This window comes from Mandrillus leucophaeus, unplaced genomic scaffold (assembly GCF_000951045.1).
Source record: "Mandrillus leucophaeus isolate KB7577 unplaced genomic scaffold, Mleu.le_1.0 Scaffold262, whole genome shotgun sequence".
Lineage (NCBI taxonomy): Eukaryota > Metazoa > Chordata > Mammalia > Primates > Cercopithecidae > Mandrillus > Mandrillus leucophaeus.
In genome coordinates, this window is record NW_012102721.1 from 4,021,205 (window position 1) to 4,036,524 (window position 15,320).

At 47.3% G+C, this 15,320-nt stretch overlaps 1 protein-coding gene across 2 annotated transcripts in view; it reads left to right on the top strand.

The window, feature by feature from the left end:
- The window catches only part of MX2 (MX dynamin-like GTPase 2), a 43,981-nt gene that overhangs the window by 26,934 nt on the left and 1,727 nt on the right, over positions 1 to 15,320 (top strand). For both annotated transcript variants that reach the window (XM_011984186.1, XM_011984187.1), the window contains 7 exons: positions 2,418 to 2,616; positions 4,397 to 4,475; positions 6,968 to 7,090; positions 7,242 to 7,383; positions 10,147 to 10,305; positions 11,431 to 11,507; positions 14,848 to 15,102. In XM_011984186.1, the coding sequence (XP_011839576.1) occupies positions 2,418 to 2,616; positions 4,397 to 4,475; positions 6,968 to 7,090; positions 7,242 to 7,383; positions 10,147 to 10,305; positions 11,431 to 11,507; positions 14,848 to 15,102 (1,034 nt within the window). The remainder of the gene's footprint in view (positions 1 to 2,417; positions 2,617 to 4,396; positions 4,476 to 6,967; positions 7,091 to 7,241; positions 7,384 to 10,146; positions 10,306 to 11,430; positions 11,508 to 14,847; positions 15,103 to 15,320) is intronic.

A 15,320-nucleotide genomic window follows, 5' to 3' on the forward strand; every position in this document is an offset into this window, starting at 1 on the left:
AAAAAAGAAAAGAAAAGAAAAGAAAGAAAATTGAATGACTATCTACACAATACTCCCAAAGGATGAGAATAGAGCAAATTTGATGATAATATAACAGTGGCTTAGAGAATATCAAGTTTCAAAAAGAACAGTGGGTCAATATTTTCAGGTGCTCACTAAGCTGGTTCCCCACCCATCCATTGCTAAATGGATGCTGTCTACTCCCTCGGCTTCAGCTGAGCTCCTGTCCCCTCTTGAGACAGAGACTGCTCCTGTCGAGGTCACCGACACCCTCTGCACTGAGGGGCACATGGTCACATCTCTGTCCTCGCCTTTCCTTTCTCAGCAGCAGTCACCCCAGTTGCCCACTCCCTCCTTCCTGAACCTCCCTCCTTCCTTCACCATTCTCTCTCTCAGGTCGCTTCCATCACTGGCCAGCTGGAAGTCACATTCTCAGACTCCTTGTTTTCATGTCTCTTCAATTCTCAGGCCTCTAAATATGGAAAACTTGGTTCTGGGCTCTCCTTCTATCAACACATCGTCACATTCAGTGATCTTATCTGGCTATGGTTTGTAATTCCATCTACATGCCAGTGACTCCCAAATCTGTATCTGTAACCTTGACCTTGCTTAACTGGACAACTTCATTTGGCTGTCTGGTCGATGTCTCCAGTTAAACATGACCAAAACAGAACTCTTGGTTTCATACTCCATCCTGATTCTCCTCCTCCCCAAGGCTTCCCCACCTCATTCACAGAACCCATCCACCCACCCAGTTCTAAAGCCAAATCAAAGAGTCCCATTTGAGTCCTCCCTCCCCTTGCCTCCAAGTCCAACGTATCTGAAGTCCTGGTGACTCTGCCTCCAAAACAGGTGCCAAATCCATCCACTCCTCTCCATCCCCACTGTCACTGCCTAGACCAAGCCACCATGGTCTCCTGCCTGTACTGCTCAAACATTCTCCTGCTGTTCTAGCACTCACCTTGCCCATGGCAGTGCCCTCTCCACTGGCTTTCAAACATGTCAATCAAGTCATGCCCTTCCCTGTTTACATTCTCTCCTGCTGCTGTTTCACATGCATATAAACCCCAGACTCCTTTATTCGGAAAGCAGAGCCCCAGGTGACCTGGTCCTGCCTGCCTCTCTGATCTCAGTTCCCACGCTCTCTGCCTTGCTCATGACGCTTCAATATGGCTCTGCCATCCCTGCTCCCTCTCACCCAGGGTCAGGAGTGCTCCTTCTCCACCCCCACTAGGCTGACTCCTTCCTTCATTCAGATCTCAGTCCAAATGTTGCCTTCTGAGAGAGGCCCTCCCTGTCCACCCAACCGGAGACTACACCACGTATCTCTGCCCACAGTCATTTGCCAGCACATCACTTTATGTTAACTCTCTGTGTGGCCCCTATCAATATCCACTCTTCTTTATTTCTTGTATATTACTAGATTAATTTATCTGGAGAGAGAGGTTCAGGAATAGTAGACCAGATAGCCAGACTTATCCACAAATTAAAACGAAGGACAAAATAGCAGAAAATAAGGCTGGGCACGGTGGCTCATGCCTGTAATCCCAGCATTTTGGGAGGCTGAAGTGGGTGGATCATGAGGTCAGGAGTTTGAGACCAGCCTGGCCAACATGGTGAAACCTCACCTCTACTAAAAATACAAAAATTAGCTGGGCGTGGTGGCACACGCCTGTGGTCCCAGCTACTCAGGAGGCTGAGGCAGGGGAATCGCTTGAACTGGGGAGGTGGAGGTTGAAGCGAGCCACTGCACTCCAGCCTGGGTGACAGAGCAAGACTCTGTCAGAAAGAAAGAAAGAAAGAAGGAAAGAAAGAAAGACAGGAAGGAAGGAAGGAAGGAAGGAAGGAAGAAAGGAAGGGCTTTTCAATGCACACAAACAAGAAATGCAGTGGCTATTTGACACTCAAGCAACATAAACAAAAAAAAAGCACTTGGAATTCAAAGTTTTCAATCCAGTGCAAGCAGGAAGGAGTGGGGACAGAGGAGGGGGAGAGGAAAGTGGGGAGGAGGAGATTAGAGGAGGTACCCACAAGAGGGAGCCGAGTGAGTCGGTTCAGGAGACACTAGAGAGGGACTCCCCTCAGTAGGGAATGAGGCGTTCTTGGAAACATGGTACATGGAGTCAGTTCATTCTAACCACGCATGCTGCCTTAGTGCTGGGCACCCAGTAGGCATCCAAGAACTATTTGTTAAGTCAACTATCCAGGACGAATGAACTGAGTGAGAGGGTGAGATACTGAACCAAAAGAAATGCAAAGAAGGGGGCGATGAGGGAATGAGGAGGGAATGAGGCACTGGAGGATCAAGACTGCAGAAGACCTTGCTGGCCAAAAAAGGAGCCCATAGCCCAGTAGGAGTCAAATCTACTTGAGGGGATCAATGACCTTTCCATTTCCCTTCTTTAACCATCTCACAGGGATCCTGACCAAACCAGATCTAATGGACAGGGGCACCGAGAAAAGCATCATTAATGTGGTGCGGAACCTCACATACCCCCTCAAGAAGGGCTACATGATCGTGAAGTGCCGGGGCCAGCAGGAGATCGTGAACAGACTGAGTTTGGCAGAGGCAACCAAGAAAGAGATTACATTCTTTCAAACACATCCATGTTTCAGGTGAGACTCTTCAGGAAAGCCCTGGAATTAGACTCCATGAAAAGCCAGCCCATCTGCCAGAGTTGGCCCGGATGATGACCAAAGTATATGCACAAATTACACAAGGTAGTATAACCTAGCCTCACCTTATTTTGGTGTTAAATTTCTTGGCTTATTTAGACACATCATTGTTTTTTTTAGATTCTAATGATGGTGCTGATTAAAAACTGGAATGTGTCATGAAGTAAAGCATAGAACACTTTGGTTTTCCAAAATGTTTTCACTTGCTTTCTGATTTGAGTCCTTTTATTAAGAGATACATAAGGCAGGTGAAGTTTCCCCCATGTTCATAGATAAGAATAATGAGGTCAAACAGTGAATGGGAGCAGGACTGAACACAGAGCTCCTAACTTCCAGAAACCCGTGTTTACCACTGTAAGCGGCACACAGGAAAACCTGCTCTATGGAACTCTCCACGTTTTTAGAGCCTCCAGTGCCCACAGTCATTCGCCAGCACATCACTTGTTTTTATTACATAGAAATTTAATAATAACTGGTTTTATTAAATAGAAATTATCCTATAGAGACTCTGTAGTTTGTAGGACACTGGGATTTTCCCCATTGAATGGAGCTCTTTTCCCCTTCATTCTGGAACTTGTTATTCCTGAATGATCCAGTAGCACACAGGTCACTCCTGCTTGAAGGAGAGCTAATGGGAAAACAGTGAATTTGGGCGGAGCAGGTCTGCTGCTTGCTAACTATGTGATCTTACAATATGGGCCACCTTCTCTGAATTTTGTCTTTTCCATCTTCTCCAAGATGTGGTTAGGATTACATAACACGACATACACAAAGGTCTTGAGCGCCAGCAGCCAGCACTCAGTAAATACCACCCGGTTCCTTCTTTCTTCCTCTCTGCTCCTGCTCTGAGTGGATTAAACATGCTGTTTTCAATAGCACTAGAGGACATGAGGAGAAGTAAACTCTCCTCCTCGAGCTGGGAGATTTCAAAATAATCAGGCCCACGGTTCTCCATGCTGAGTGAGCAGCAGACTCTCCGGAGAGTTCCTTAAAATAGCGCTAGCTCTGCCCTGCCCTGAGGTCTGGGGAGGGGCCCAAGACTTTTGCTTCTAACAGGTTCCTCCTGGTTGAGGCTAATGTTGCCAGTTCAGGGACCTCCCTTTGTGAACCGCTTCTCAAGGTCTTTGGGAAATCTGAAATCCTTGCATTGAGAGCCGGCCCTTGCAGTGAGAGGCACTGGCAGCGCTAGGGAATAATCCTGTGTGCTTCATCCTAAATTCCTGCTATTGGCAAACACGCTGCAGCCACGCTGCCTGCTGTGTGGCTGCAGCAAGCAAATGCAGCAAGCTGCTTAACCTTTCTGTGTCTCAGTCTTTCTTGCTCTAAAGTGGGTTGTTAAATGACTAAATGTGTTAATATTTATAAAGCCCTTAGACTGGTGCCCGGCACTTAGTAAGCACCGTACTTTTGTGATGAGAAATAAAATACTAATCTGGGCAACTCAGTTAATCTCCATGAGGCTGGGTTTGTTTTCCTGTAGCTAAGATGACCTACCTCATGAGTTTGTGGGGATGATAGAAAGGGAGAAGGGAAGGAAGCTTCCTGGCCCACACTTGCTTGGGTACAGGCTGGTGGCAAGTGTCTTGCTCATGCACCACCTGGCTTTTCTGATGGCAAGTGTTGCCCCAGGGAGCTGGGCTCACCTACCACATACAAAGCCCGGTACTAGCAAGATGGTACACAAGTCTTCCTGAATGCATGAGTGTCTGTCTCGTTTCAGAGTTCTCCTGGAGGAGGGGTCAGCCACGGTTCCCCGACTGGCAGAAAGACTTACCGCTGAACTCATCATGCACATCCAAGTGAGCCACGTGGGTTGGGTGACAAGTGATGAATACAGCATGCCCAGGTCACTCTCTTGCTCTGGAATTGGCTAAGATGCCCCACTGTTCTGTCCAAACAAGCAAACAAGTACCCTCTGAAAACTGTCTCACTCACCGTCATAGGCTCACAGGAAGAACTTCCAAACTGGGAAGCAACAAGTACATAGTGTTAAAACAAAGGGTTGAATTGGTCAACAGAGGTGGGGAGGGGGAAGAGAAGGAAACAAATTGTAATACCAGTTTAGCAATATAAAAAGGACTGACCACTGAGCGAGCAAGTTGTCTTTTTTCAATATGTTGTTAATACTTCCTGGTAAAAAAAAAAATTTTATTGCCAGACATGGTGGCTCATGCCTGTAATCCCAGCACTTTGGGAGGCTGAGGCCGGTGGATCACCTGAGGTCAGGAGTTCAAGACCAGCCTGACCAACATGGAGAAACTCCATCTCTACTAAAAATACAAAATTAGCTGGGCATGGTGGCACATGCCTGTAATCCCAGCTACTCAGGTGGCTGAGGCAGGAGAATCACTTGAACCCGGAAGGTGGAGGTTGCAGTGAGCCGAGATCGTGCCATTGCATTCCAGCCTGGGCAACAAGAGCGAAATTCTGTCTTAAAAAAAAAAAAAAAATTCTTCTAGCCTCAAACTTCTAAGAAATAATTGGTTTGTAAGAAATAAATCCATTTTTATGGATTCTCAAAAGCAGACAACTACAGACAAGGGCCTCATGACATCATCAATTATAGAAAAACTTCGGTTTGGTGGTTATTGAGAAATTGAATATTTTTAATGCTTGCCTAAACCTTCACAAATGAAGCCAAGCAACATGGGAAGATTTAAGTTTACCCTTTGAGCAAAGATTATTCCAGATCCTAGGATTTGGCCCATGCTAAATTGTGTATTAAACAAAAGCAATGACTTACTTGAGCCAGGAAGCACATACTCAAAGAAAATTTGGTTGGAAGGAGCCAGTGGTTCTCCAACTTTAAGGTACACAAGAATTACCTGGAAAGTTTGTTACAATTTAGATTCTGCTGGGCACACCAGGCATCGTGGCTTACATATGTAATCCCAGCACTTTGGGAGGCTGAGGCGGGTGGGTCACCTGAGGTCAGGAGTTCGAGGCCAGCCTGGCCAACATGGTGAAACCCGGTCTCTACTAAAAATACAAAAATTAGCCAGCGTGGTGTTGTGCACCTGTAGTCCCAGCTACTTGGGAGGCTGAGGCAGGAGAATGGCTTGAGCCCAGAAGGTGGAGGTTGCAGTGATCTGAGATCACACCACTGCACTCCAGCCTAGGCGACAAAGTGAGGGCTCCGTCTCAAAAAAAAAAAAAAAATTTAGATTCCTGGGTCCCAGACTCAGAGTTTCTGACTTAGATGTAAGACCTGTGGATTTGCATTTCTACGTTCCCAGGTCTTCCTGGGAATAAACTTTGAGAATCACTGATTCCAGCGGAATTCACGAAGTTTGCAGAAGAGGTTTCTGAAAGCTATATCCCTGTCTAATTGAGAAAAACGTCTGGTTTTTGCAAAAATAAAAATGTTGTATTTTTATAACTTTTTTCAACACAAATATTTTAATTTAAAATGTATAATATTTTAAATTAATTTTTAAATGTTAAATCGACTGAATTATAACAATGACAATTAGAAATATCAGAAGGTAATACACTTTGCCTACAGATACAAACTGTCTCCCAAAAAAGAGCCTAGGAGACCTTATCAATTTCCTGGCATAACCTGTCTTGCCTTGGCAAGCTAACCCACAAACCACCTCCAAGTCCCAGGGAGCTCCCCCTGCCCAGGGGCTGTAGCATCCTCATCCACCAGGGCAGGACCTGGGGTCACTGCTCCCCACGGTGTCTTCACCTGCAGTGTTTATGAGCAGGGTTGGGGAGTTGGTAGGCAGGGTGCGATTGGCCACTGCTGCTCACTAGGTCTGTGAAGATAGCAAGTAATTGGATTCTCTGAGCCTTAGTTTCTTCTCTGACAAAAAACTGGCAGCAGACGACAGTGTGGGGATTAAATGAGGTGTGGAGTGTGTCGCCAACCCTAAGACACAGTGTTTATCAGTTTATAACACTCACATTGTCACCAAAAATCCCATTTTACTAAGACATTGCACATTATATTCAAGTGTTCTTATTCTGGAATTACAAGGCACCAAGCCAAATCAAACAACCACCACAAAACAAAAGTAAAAACTGTCCACCACCCGATTCCTCACCACTCCAATTGCACAGCAGAATGCAAAATTCCGAGCCAAGACGTCCAAGCTGTGGGACATGCCTGTTGCATGCAAAACTCTCTTTGGGCTCCTTGACTGGTTTCCATCTCACTGAGATTCACAAAATAACAAAAATTCCAGATCTTCCTGCATGCTTTAAAGGGTTCCTACCCATATACCAAAGAAATATGTTGGCCAATCTCTTAAGCCATAGTTTGATTGTTTGCAATTGTTTTCTTTAGAAATCGCTCCCATTGTTAGAAGAACAAATAAGGGAGAGCCACCAGAAGGCGACCGAGGAGCTGCGGCGTTGCGGTGCTGACATCCCCAGCCAGGATGCCGACAAGATGTTCTTTCTGATTGAGGTGAGGATTTCCACGGGCCTCCACGTGACACTGTGTCCCTCCCCCTCCTCACCCATGAGATGAGGCATGTGGATGGACATCTCCTTACAACACCGGTCCCAGTTCTTTCATATGATTTCAGCACAGACTGTTGACTTTATATCATTTTCAGAAAATCAAGATGTTTAATCAGGACATCGAAAAGTTAATAGAAGGAGAAGAAGTTGTAAGGGAGAACGAGACCCGTTTATACAACAAAATCAGAGAGGATTTTAAAAACTGGATAGGCATACTTGCAACTAATACCCAAAAAGGTAAGTTCTGGGCAGGGCTGCCCACAAAACAGGGTGGTATTTACCTAGACTGGAGGCTATGTCCAGCACATAAGTGTGCCCAGAGCAGAACACGCCCATCCAAGACTCTGAAACGCCTGGTAATCAGCAACTGTCCCTCAAGGACCAAGACCCAGAAATATGGGGCATTGACCTCAGCAACTCAACACAGGGCAATTCCACTGCCTCTGATGTCCTCTTGCGTCTTGGTTTTGTTTTGTTTTGTTGAGACAGGGTCTCCCTCTGTTGCCTAGGCTGCAGTGTAGTGGCGCAATCATGGCTCACTGCAGCCTCAACCTCCCGGGTTCAAGTGATCCTCCCACCTCAGCCTCCTGAGTAGTTGGGACCACAGGTGTGAACCACCATACCCAGCTAATTTTTGTACTTTTTTGTAGAGACAGGTTTTCACCACCATTGCTCAGGCTGCTCTTGAACTCGTAGGCTCGAGCAATCCACCTGCCTCAGCCTCCCAAAGTGCTGGGATTATAGATGTCAGCCTCTGTTCCTGGCCTTGCTTCTTGGTTTTGAGGCTAAATGGCATTCCATGCCCACCTGAGGAATTCGCAGAGCAGCCCAGGGTACCTCAGGGCCGCTATTCTGAGTGCCTGGAGGGAAGCCTGTGCCCAAAGCAGAGGTCCAGATGACTCTGGGGGCCAGCCCCACATGAAGGCTCTCCAGCCACTGAGTTGAGTGCACAGCTGCTGGCTGGCCGTAGTGCCTGTTGTGGACACACCAGACACAAAGCCTTCGTTAGTAGCAGCTAAACTTCAGCCTGGTAGAAAAAGTGACCTGGGATACTTATTTATTTTGGTGGTATTAAGACAGAGCTCAGCATGGGTGCCAGGGGACCACGGGAGGGGGGAGTCCACATGAAATCGTTTACCATCTCCCCCTCTGGAAGGTTTAGGGTATGATGATCTAGTTTCAACAGTAAGTAAAGACTAGATGAAGTAGCAGTATTTTAAGTGCTAAAATGTGCTCAGGTCACCCAAACAATTCCACTCATCCCAATCCTCCTTCTCTTTGCCCCTAATTCAAGACCAGGGAGATCCCTGGTTTTACAAGAGCCTGCTGGCTTCACCTGGCAAAGTTTCGATTCCCATGTGCTCCAGCCCAGGTGCCAGTAGGGCGTGTGTGTGTGTGTGTGTGTGTGTGTGTTCATTTTCACACTGCTATAAAAAACTACCTGAGACTGGATAATTTATAAAGAAAGGAGGTTTAATGGACTCACAGTTCCACATGGCTGGGGAGGCCTCAGAAAACTTACAATTATAGCAGAAAGCAAAGGAGAAGCAAGCACCTTCTTTACAAGGTGGCAGGAGAGAGAGCAAGGGGAGAGCTGCCAAACACTTTATTTATTTATTTATTTTGAGACGGAGTTTCACTCTTGTTGCCCAGGCTGCAGTGTAGTGGTGTGATCTCGGCTTACTGCAACCTCAGCCTCCCAGGTTCAAGTAATTCTCCTGCCTCAGCCTTCCAAGTAGCTGTGATTACAGTTGCGTGCCACCATGCCCAGCTGATTTTTATACTTTTAGTAGAGATGGGGTTTCACCACGTTGACCAGGCTGGTCTCGAACTCCTGACCTCAGGTGATCTGCCCTCTTCTGCCTCCCAAAGGGCTGGGATTACAGGCATGAGCCACCACTCTCAGCCCCCGAACACTTTTAAACTATCAGATCCCGTGAGAACTCATGATCATGAGGGCAGCATGAGAAAAACCACCCCCATGATCCAATCACCTCCCACCAGGAGATCTTATCGATTTCCTGGCGTGACCTGTCTTGCCTTGGCATGCTAACCCACAAACCACCTCCAAGTCCCAGGGAGCTCCCCCTGCCCAGGGGCTGCAGCATCCTCATCCACCAGGGCAGGACCTGGGGTCACTGCTCCCCAAAGTGTCTTCACTTGCTCTCTTGACACATGGGGATTATAATTTGGGATGAGATTTGGGTGGGGACACAAAGCCAAACACAATTTGAGATGAGATTTGGGTGGGGACACAGAGCCAAACCATCTCATTGTGTGTATGCTGTTGTGTTTTTGTTCTGGCACTTGGAGAAAACAGCACTATTTACCTCCATGGTAAGATCCCTCCAACTGTAATCTGTAGCTGTATGCTTAGGAGGTGAGGGGTACAAGATTAATTTTCCATATTCATTTAACTGATCAGATTTTCGTGTTTAGTTTTGTTTTTATTTTTCAGAGACAGGCTCTTGCTGTCACCCAGCCTGGAGTGCAGTGATGCGATCACTCACAGATAGCTGGGACTAGAGGCACACACCACCATGCCTGGCTAATCTGTTTTTATTTTTGTAGAGACAGGATCTTGTTATGTTGCCCAGGCTGGTCTCGAACTCCTGGCCTCAAGTGATCCTCCCACCTCGACCTCCCAAAGTGATGATATTACAGGCATGAGCCACCACACCTGGCCTCTAATCAGGTTTTTTTTGTTTTGTTTTGTTTTTGTTTTGTTTTGTTGTTCCTACCAGTTAGAAATAGTAACTTCTCTCTTGGGGTGATGACTTTCAATTGAAACACATTTTCATAGAATAAGATTTTTGTTTCCCAAAAGTCAGTATTTCTTAAACTCCTGACCATGAATATTTTTCTCATTGTGAACAAAACTCCACTCTGCAACACTGCCTCTGCGTGCAGTGGGGAGCAAGACTTTAAAAAACTGTTGCTAGCTTTACAACGTCTGCAGAATTATTAGAATTCACCATGGAGGTCTGTTTGATGTTGCAGTTAAAAATATTATCCATGAAGAAGTTGAAAAATATGAAAAGCAGTATCGAGGCAAGGAGCTTCTGGGATTTGTCAACTACAAGACATTTGAGACCATCGTGCATCAGTACATCCAGCACCTGGTGGAGCCCGCCCTTAGCATGCTCCAGAAAGCCGTGGGTGAGGACTTTCATGCAGGACTCCCAAACCATCACTCTCATACCTTCCATAGACCCCAATGCCTTGGAGGAAGAGATTGGAATGGAGTTACCAAACACAGCCTGCAGACCAGCTCACTGGTGTGCTAGATTGCTACTTGGTGTGGTCTGTGAGCCAGCAGCACTGGCAAGGCCTGGGAGCCGGTCAGAGCTGCAGATTCTGCCCTTCTGCCTGAGAACTCGTACTGAGGTTTCTAGGAGATGGGGAAGCATGCTGAGTGCGGTAGGCGCTTTCCATCGCTGTCCTTCAAACATACGGAGGACGTGGGGAAGATGGTTTCTCTTGTCTTTAGGGGACAGGCAGAGGGTGCACATGTGCTTCATCTGTATCATACGCAGCCCCTAACACAGCTGTGTAAGGCAGCGGTCCCCAGTCTTTACGGCACCTGCTTTCATGGAAGACAATTTTTCCACAGGCCAGTGAGGGGTGAGAGGGATGGCTCTGGGATGATTCAACTGCATTGCATTTATTGTGCACTTTATTTCTATGATTATTACTTCGTAATATATAATGAAATAATTACACAGCTCATCATAATGTAGAATCCTCATCATGGTGGGAGCCCTTAGCTTGTCTTCCTGCAACTAGACAGTCCCACCGGGGGAGTGATGGGAGACAGTGACAGATCATCAGGCATGAGTTTCTCATAAGGAACACGCAACCTAGATCCCTCGCATGCGCAGTTCTCAATAGGGTTTGTGCACCTGTGAGAATCTGGTGCCACTGCAGATGTGAAAGGAGGTGGGGCTCAGGCAGCAATGCTCACTAGCTCACTGCACATCTACCGGACGTGGACTGGAATTGGTCCAGCCCGGGGGTTGCGGACCCCTGATGATGTGAGGAATAGTCAGAGGTTAACATGCACACAGGCACGGGAGACGGACGGGACCTGCCCAGGCGCACGAGGGCTGGACTGCATGTCCCTGGAATGACATCTCACCCTCTCCTATCTTGGTCTGCAGGCCTAGGAAACTCAGTCTCCTGGAATGGGTCAGGGTATCATCAGTCATCCTCCCTATGTCTTTAACCATTTTATTTCTGCTTGTGTTTTACTGATGCTTTCTTTTTTTTTTTTTTTTTGGTCAGAAATTATCCGGCAAGCTTTCGTTAACATGGCCAAAAAACATTTTGGTGAATTCTTTAACCTTAACCATACTGTTCAGGTAAGCGCCCAGAGTTCACTTGCTAGTCACCTGGACCACTGGCTGTTTAACCTTGAGAGAAGCTGGATATGAACCCTGTCATGTGGAACCATGAGGCCAGGGATACAATGGCAGGCTGGTGGGGCTGGCGGGGCTGGCAGGGCTGGCGGGGCTGGCGACTCCAGGAGCACCTGCCTGCTTGGCTTCTGCTCAGGAGGAGGCTTCACTCCCCAGGAGAAATGAAAGGAGGCCCGTGCCCTGCCATCTGTTTTGCATGACCTCACGCAGGACATGGGGCTCCACCGAGGACGAGCTGGTAGGCTGAAACTTTTTCAAGCATAAAGCACAGCGTTGTTCACTAGTCCTACTCCCAAGTTTGTATGTTTGACTCCAAGATGTTGCTCTGTGGGTTTCTACTTAGCAACTCTTCCCTGAGTTACCTTCAGCAAAGGCAAGAGAGGGCATGTGCCACATGGGCTCTAAATAAAATTCCTCTTCTGCCCAGGCCTGGGCTCGTGGATTGAAATCTCATTCCTTAGTGCAGGCAAGCAAGAAGGACAATTTCTGTCATTTTTCCATCATGTAAATTAATTTCTTCTTTCACCCTTTTGGCCTGTTGGTAAAAATTAAATCTCAGTTCTGACTCTCGCCCACTTTCTCAGGGGCCGTGTCTGCGTCCCAGGTGCCTGCTCATGGGGTGGGTGACCTGCCTGGTCCCCAGTCACCAAGATGTCCATTGTCCTTCCCAGACCTTGGTCCCCTTGGTCCCTGAGCTCCTGCCAACCCCCGCCGGGACACATGAAGCACTCTGCTGCAGGCCTGACTGCTCTGGGCCATGGGAACTCTGGCATCCACCAAGGCTCTTCACCTCTTTTGTGCTGCCCTTGGATAGACACAGCCTTGCAACAGCTCCCGGCTCCATACCAGGGACTACGGGGCTCTCCAAGGCCATGGCCTGCACACTCCCCAGAGCCACATCAGAGCCTGGGGGGTGCGTTGCCTCCTGTGTCACAAATCTTGAGGAGTGCAGCACAGGCCGCTTCTACTCCCAAAAGGGCTACCGTACATCGTTGTGTAGATCAAAAAGTGACTGAGGCAGATCTGCCTCGATCCGAGGTTTATTTTGCCCAGGTCGAGGATGTACCTGGGAAAAAGAAACACAAGTCCCAGTGCGATCTGTGACCTGTGCTTTTCCTAACGAGGGTTTAGAGGAACTTCAGTATTTGAAAAGGAAAGAGCAAGCGGGGAAGAAAGGAGGGTAGGCAGTGAGGCAGAGGTCATACTCTTGTAAGACTCTGACCAGCACTCAATGAATCTACATGTTATATGTGAAAAGAAAGGCGTGGAGGGCAAGTCAATCATGCATTCATCTCGCGCTCAGTAAATCTACATTTTACATTGGATAAAGTGTGCATGTGAAATCACAGCTTCTGTTTGGGAACAAAAGAAAGACAGTTAACTTTCCCTTTGGTATAGTAAGTTTGTGGTCCCAAGATTCTATTTTTCTTTCACAGTTGTCACATATACTTAAAAAAATAGAAAAGAAAGAGAGAGAGAAAGAACCAGCACCCGTGAAACTTCACCTCTGAAACTCACCCTCTTACTCTCAAGCCACTGCTTCTGCTTTCAGTTTCAAAAAGTCTGTTTGAAACTCAAAAGCCTAGGCCGGGCGTGGTGGCTCACGCCTGTAATCCTAGCACTTTGGGAGGCCGAGGCGGGCAGATCACTTGAGGTCAGGAGTTCGAGACCAGCCTGGCCAACCCAGTGAAACCCTTGTGTCTACTAAAAATACAAAAATTAGCCGAAAATCACTTGAACCTGGGAGGTGGAGGTTGCAGTGAGTCGAGATTGTGCCACTGCACTGTAGCCTGGGCAACAGGGCGAGACACCATCTCAAAAACAAAAAAAAGAAAAAGAAACTCAAAGCCAGGACATAACAGTCTTAGTTCAAGCTTCTATCACAAAGTCCCACAAACTGGATGTGTCTTATTAACAATAAAAATGTGTTTCTCATGGCTCTGGAGGCTGGGAGCCTGAGATCAGTGTGTGGGCATGGTCAGGTGGCAGTGAGGACTCTCTTTCAGGTTGCGGACGACCACCACCTTCTTGTGTACCCTCACAGGGTGGAAAGCGCGCTCTCTGGGGTTCCTTTATAAGGGCCTCAGTCACATTCATGAGGCTCTACCCTCATGATTAATTGCCTCCCACCTCCCAATACCATTACCTTTCTGCTTTGTTTTCAACATGTAAATTGGGGGGTGGGGGACACAAATGTTCAGTCCGTGGCAGTGACTCTGTGATCCCCGTTCTCCGCTACATCACCTCTTTCCTTTTTTTTTTTTCTTTTGAGATGAAGTCTCACTCTGTCACTCAGGCTGGAGTGCAGTGGTGCCATCTCGGCTCACTGCAACGTCTGCCTTCTGGGTTCAAGTGATTCTCCTGCCTCAGCCTCCCAAGTAGCTGGGATTACAAGCGCCTGCCACCACACTCAGCTAATTTTTGTATTTTTAGTAGAGATGGGGTTTTGTCATGTTGGCCAAGCTGGTCTCAAACTCCTGACCTCAGGTGATCCACCTGCCTCAGTCTCCCAGTGCTGGGATTACAGGTGTGAGCCACCACACCCAGCCTTTTTGAGATAGAGTTTCACTCTTGTTGTCCAGGCTGGAGTGCAATGGTGTGATAGCTCACTGCAACCTCTGCCTCCCAGATTCAAGTGATTCTCCTGCCTCAGTCTCCCAAGTAGCTGGGATTACAGGTGTTCGCCACTACACCCAGCTAATTTTGTATTTTTAGTAGAGATGAGGTTTCACGATGTTGGCCAGGCTGGTCTTGAACTCCTGATCTCAAGTGATCCACCCTCCTCAGCCTCCCAAAGTGCTGGGATTACAGGCATGAGCCACCGGGCCCAGTCAACCTTTCTTCCTTGACTGCATGGGTGACGTAGGAGCCCTGGGATTCCTGGGAAACAGGTATATCACACTGTTATCCCAGTGTCAGTACTGAAACCATTCCAGCAGAAGTAGAACTCCAGGAATGACTGACACCGTCCCAACAGCATGGACTAAGCCTGTTCCTGATGAAGGAGCAGAAAGCTGGTGGTGTGGGAGGGACTGGCGATGGCCAGAGAGGAAGAAAGGGCAGGACAGAAGGTATGTTGCAAGCGGGGAGTGAAGAAACCAGGTTCATAAGGACAGAAAGGGGGAAGTGGGACTTTCTAAAAATCACCATTTCAAGTCTCAGGACATCTTTGACCTCAGATTCGTTTTAATTCTGAGTTCAGCATCATAGTACTTCCAAATTTGTTTAAGCCAACAGGAAAGAAGAAAAAGAAGTAATGTGCTTGTCTTTCTTATCTAACCAGAGCAAGATTGAAGACATAAAAGTGAGACACACAGAAAAGGCAGAAAACATGATCCAACTTCAGTTCAGAATGGAGCAGATTGTTTTTTGTCAAGATCAGATTTACAGTGTTGTTGTGAAGAAAGTCCGAGAAGAGATTTTTAACCCTCTGGGGAAGCCTTCACAGAATATGAAGTTGAACTCTCATTTTCCCATTAACGAGTCTTCAGTTTCCTCCTTTAATGAAATAGGCGTCCACCTGAATGCCTACTTCTCCGTGAGTTCCCCGGGGGGGGGCAGGATCTGTGCTCTCTGGCATTTGTAGAGTTGAGCAGGGACTATGCTAACCTAGAGAGGCTTTGCTGAGGGAAGGAGGGAGGGACCACTACAATGTATTAAGCCCTTTTGTACTATGATAAACTACTTGTATATTTTCTCATTTATAATTTTACACGAGCCCTGCGAAGGCATTTTTAATTAATTTCCCCACAATCA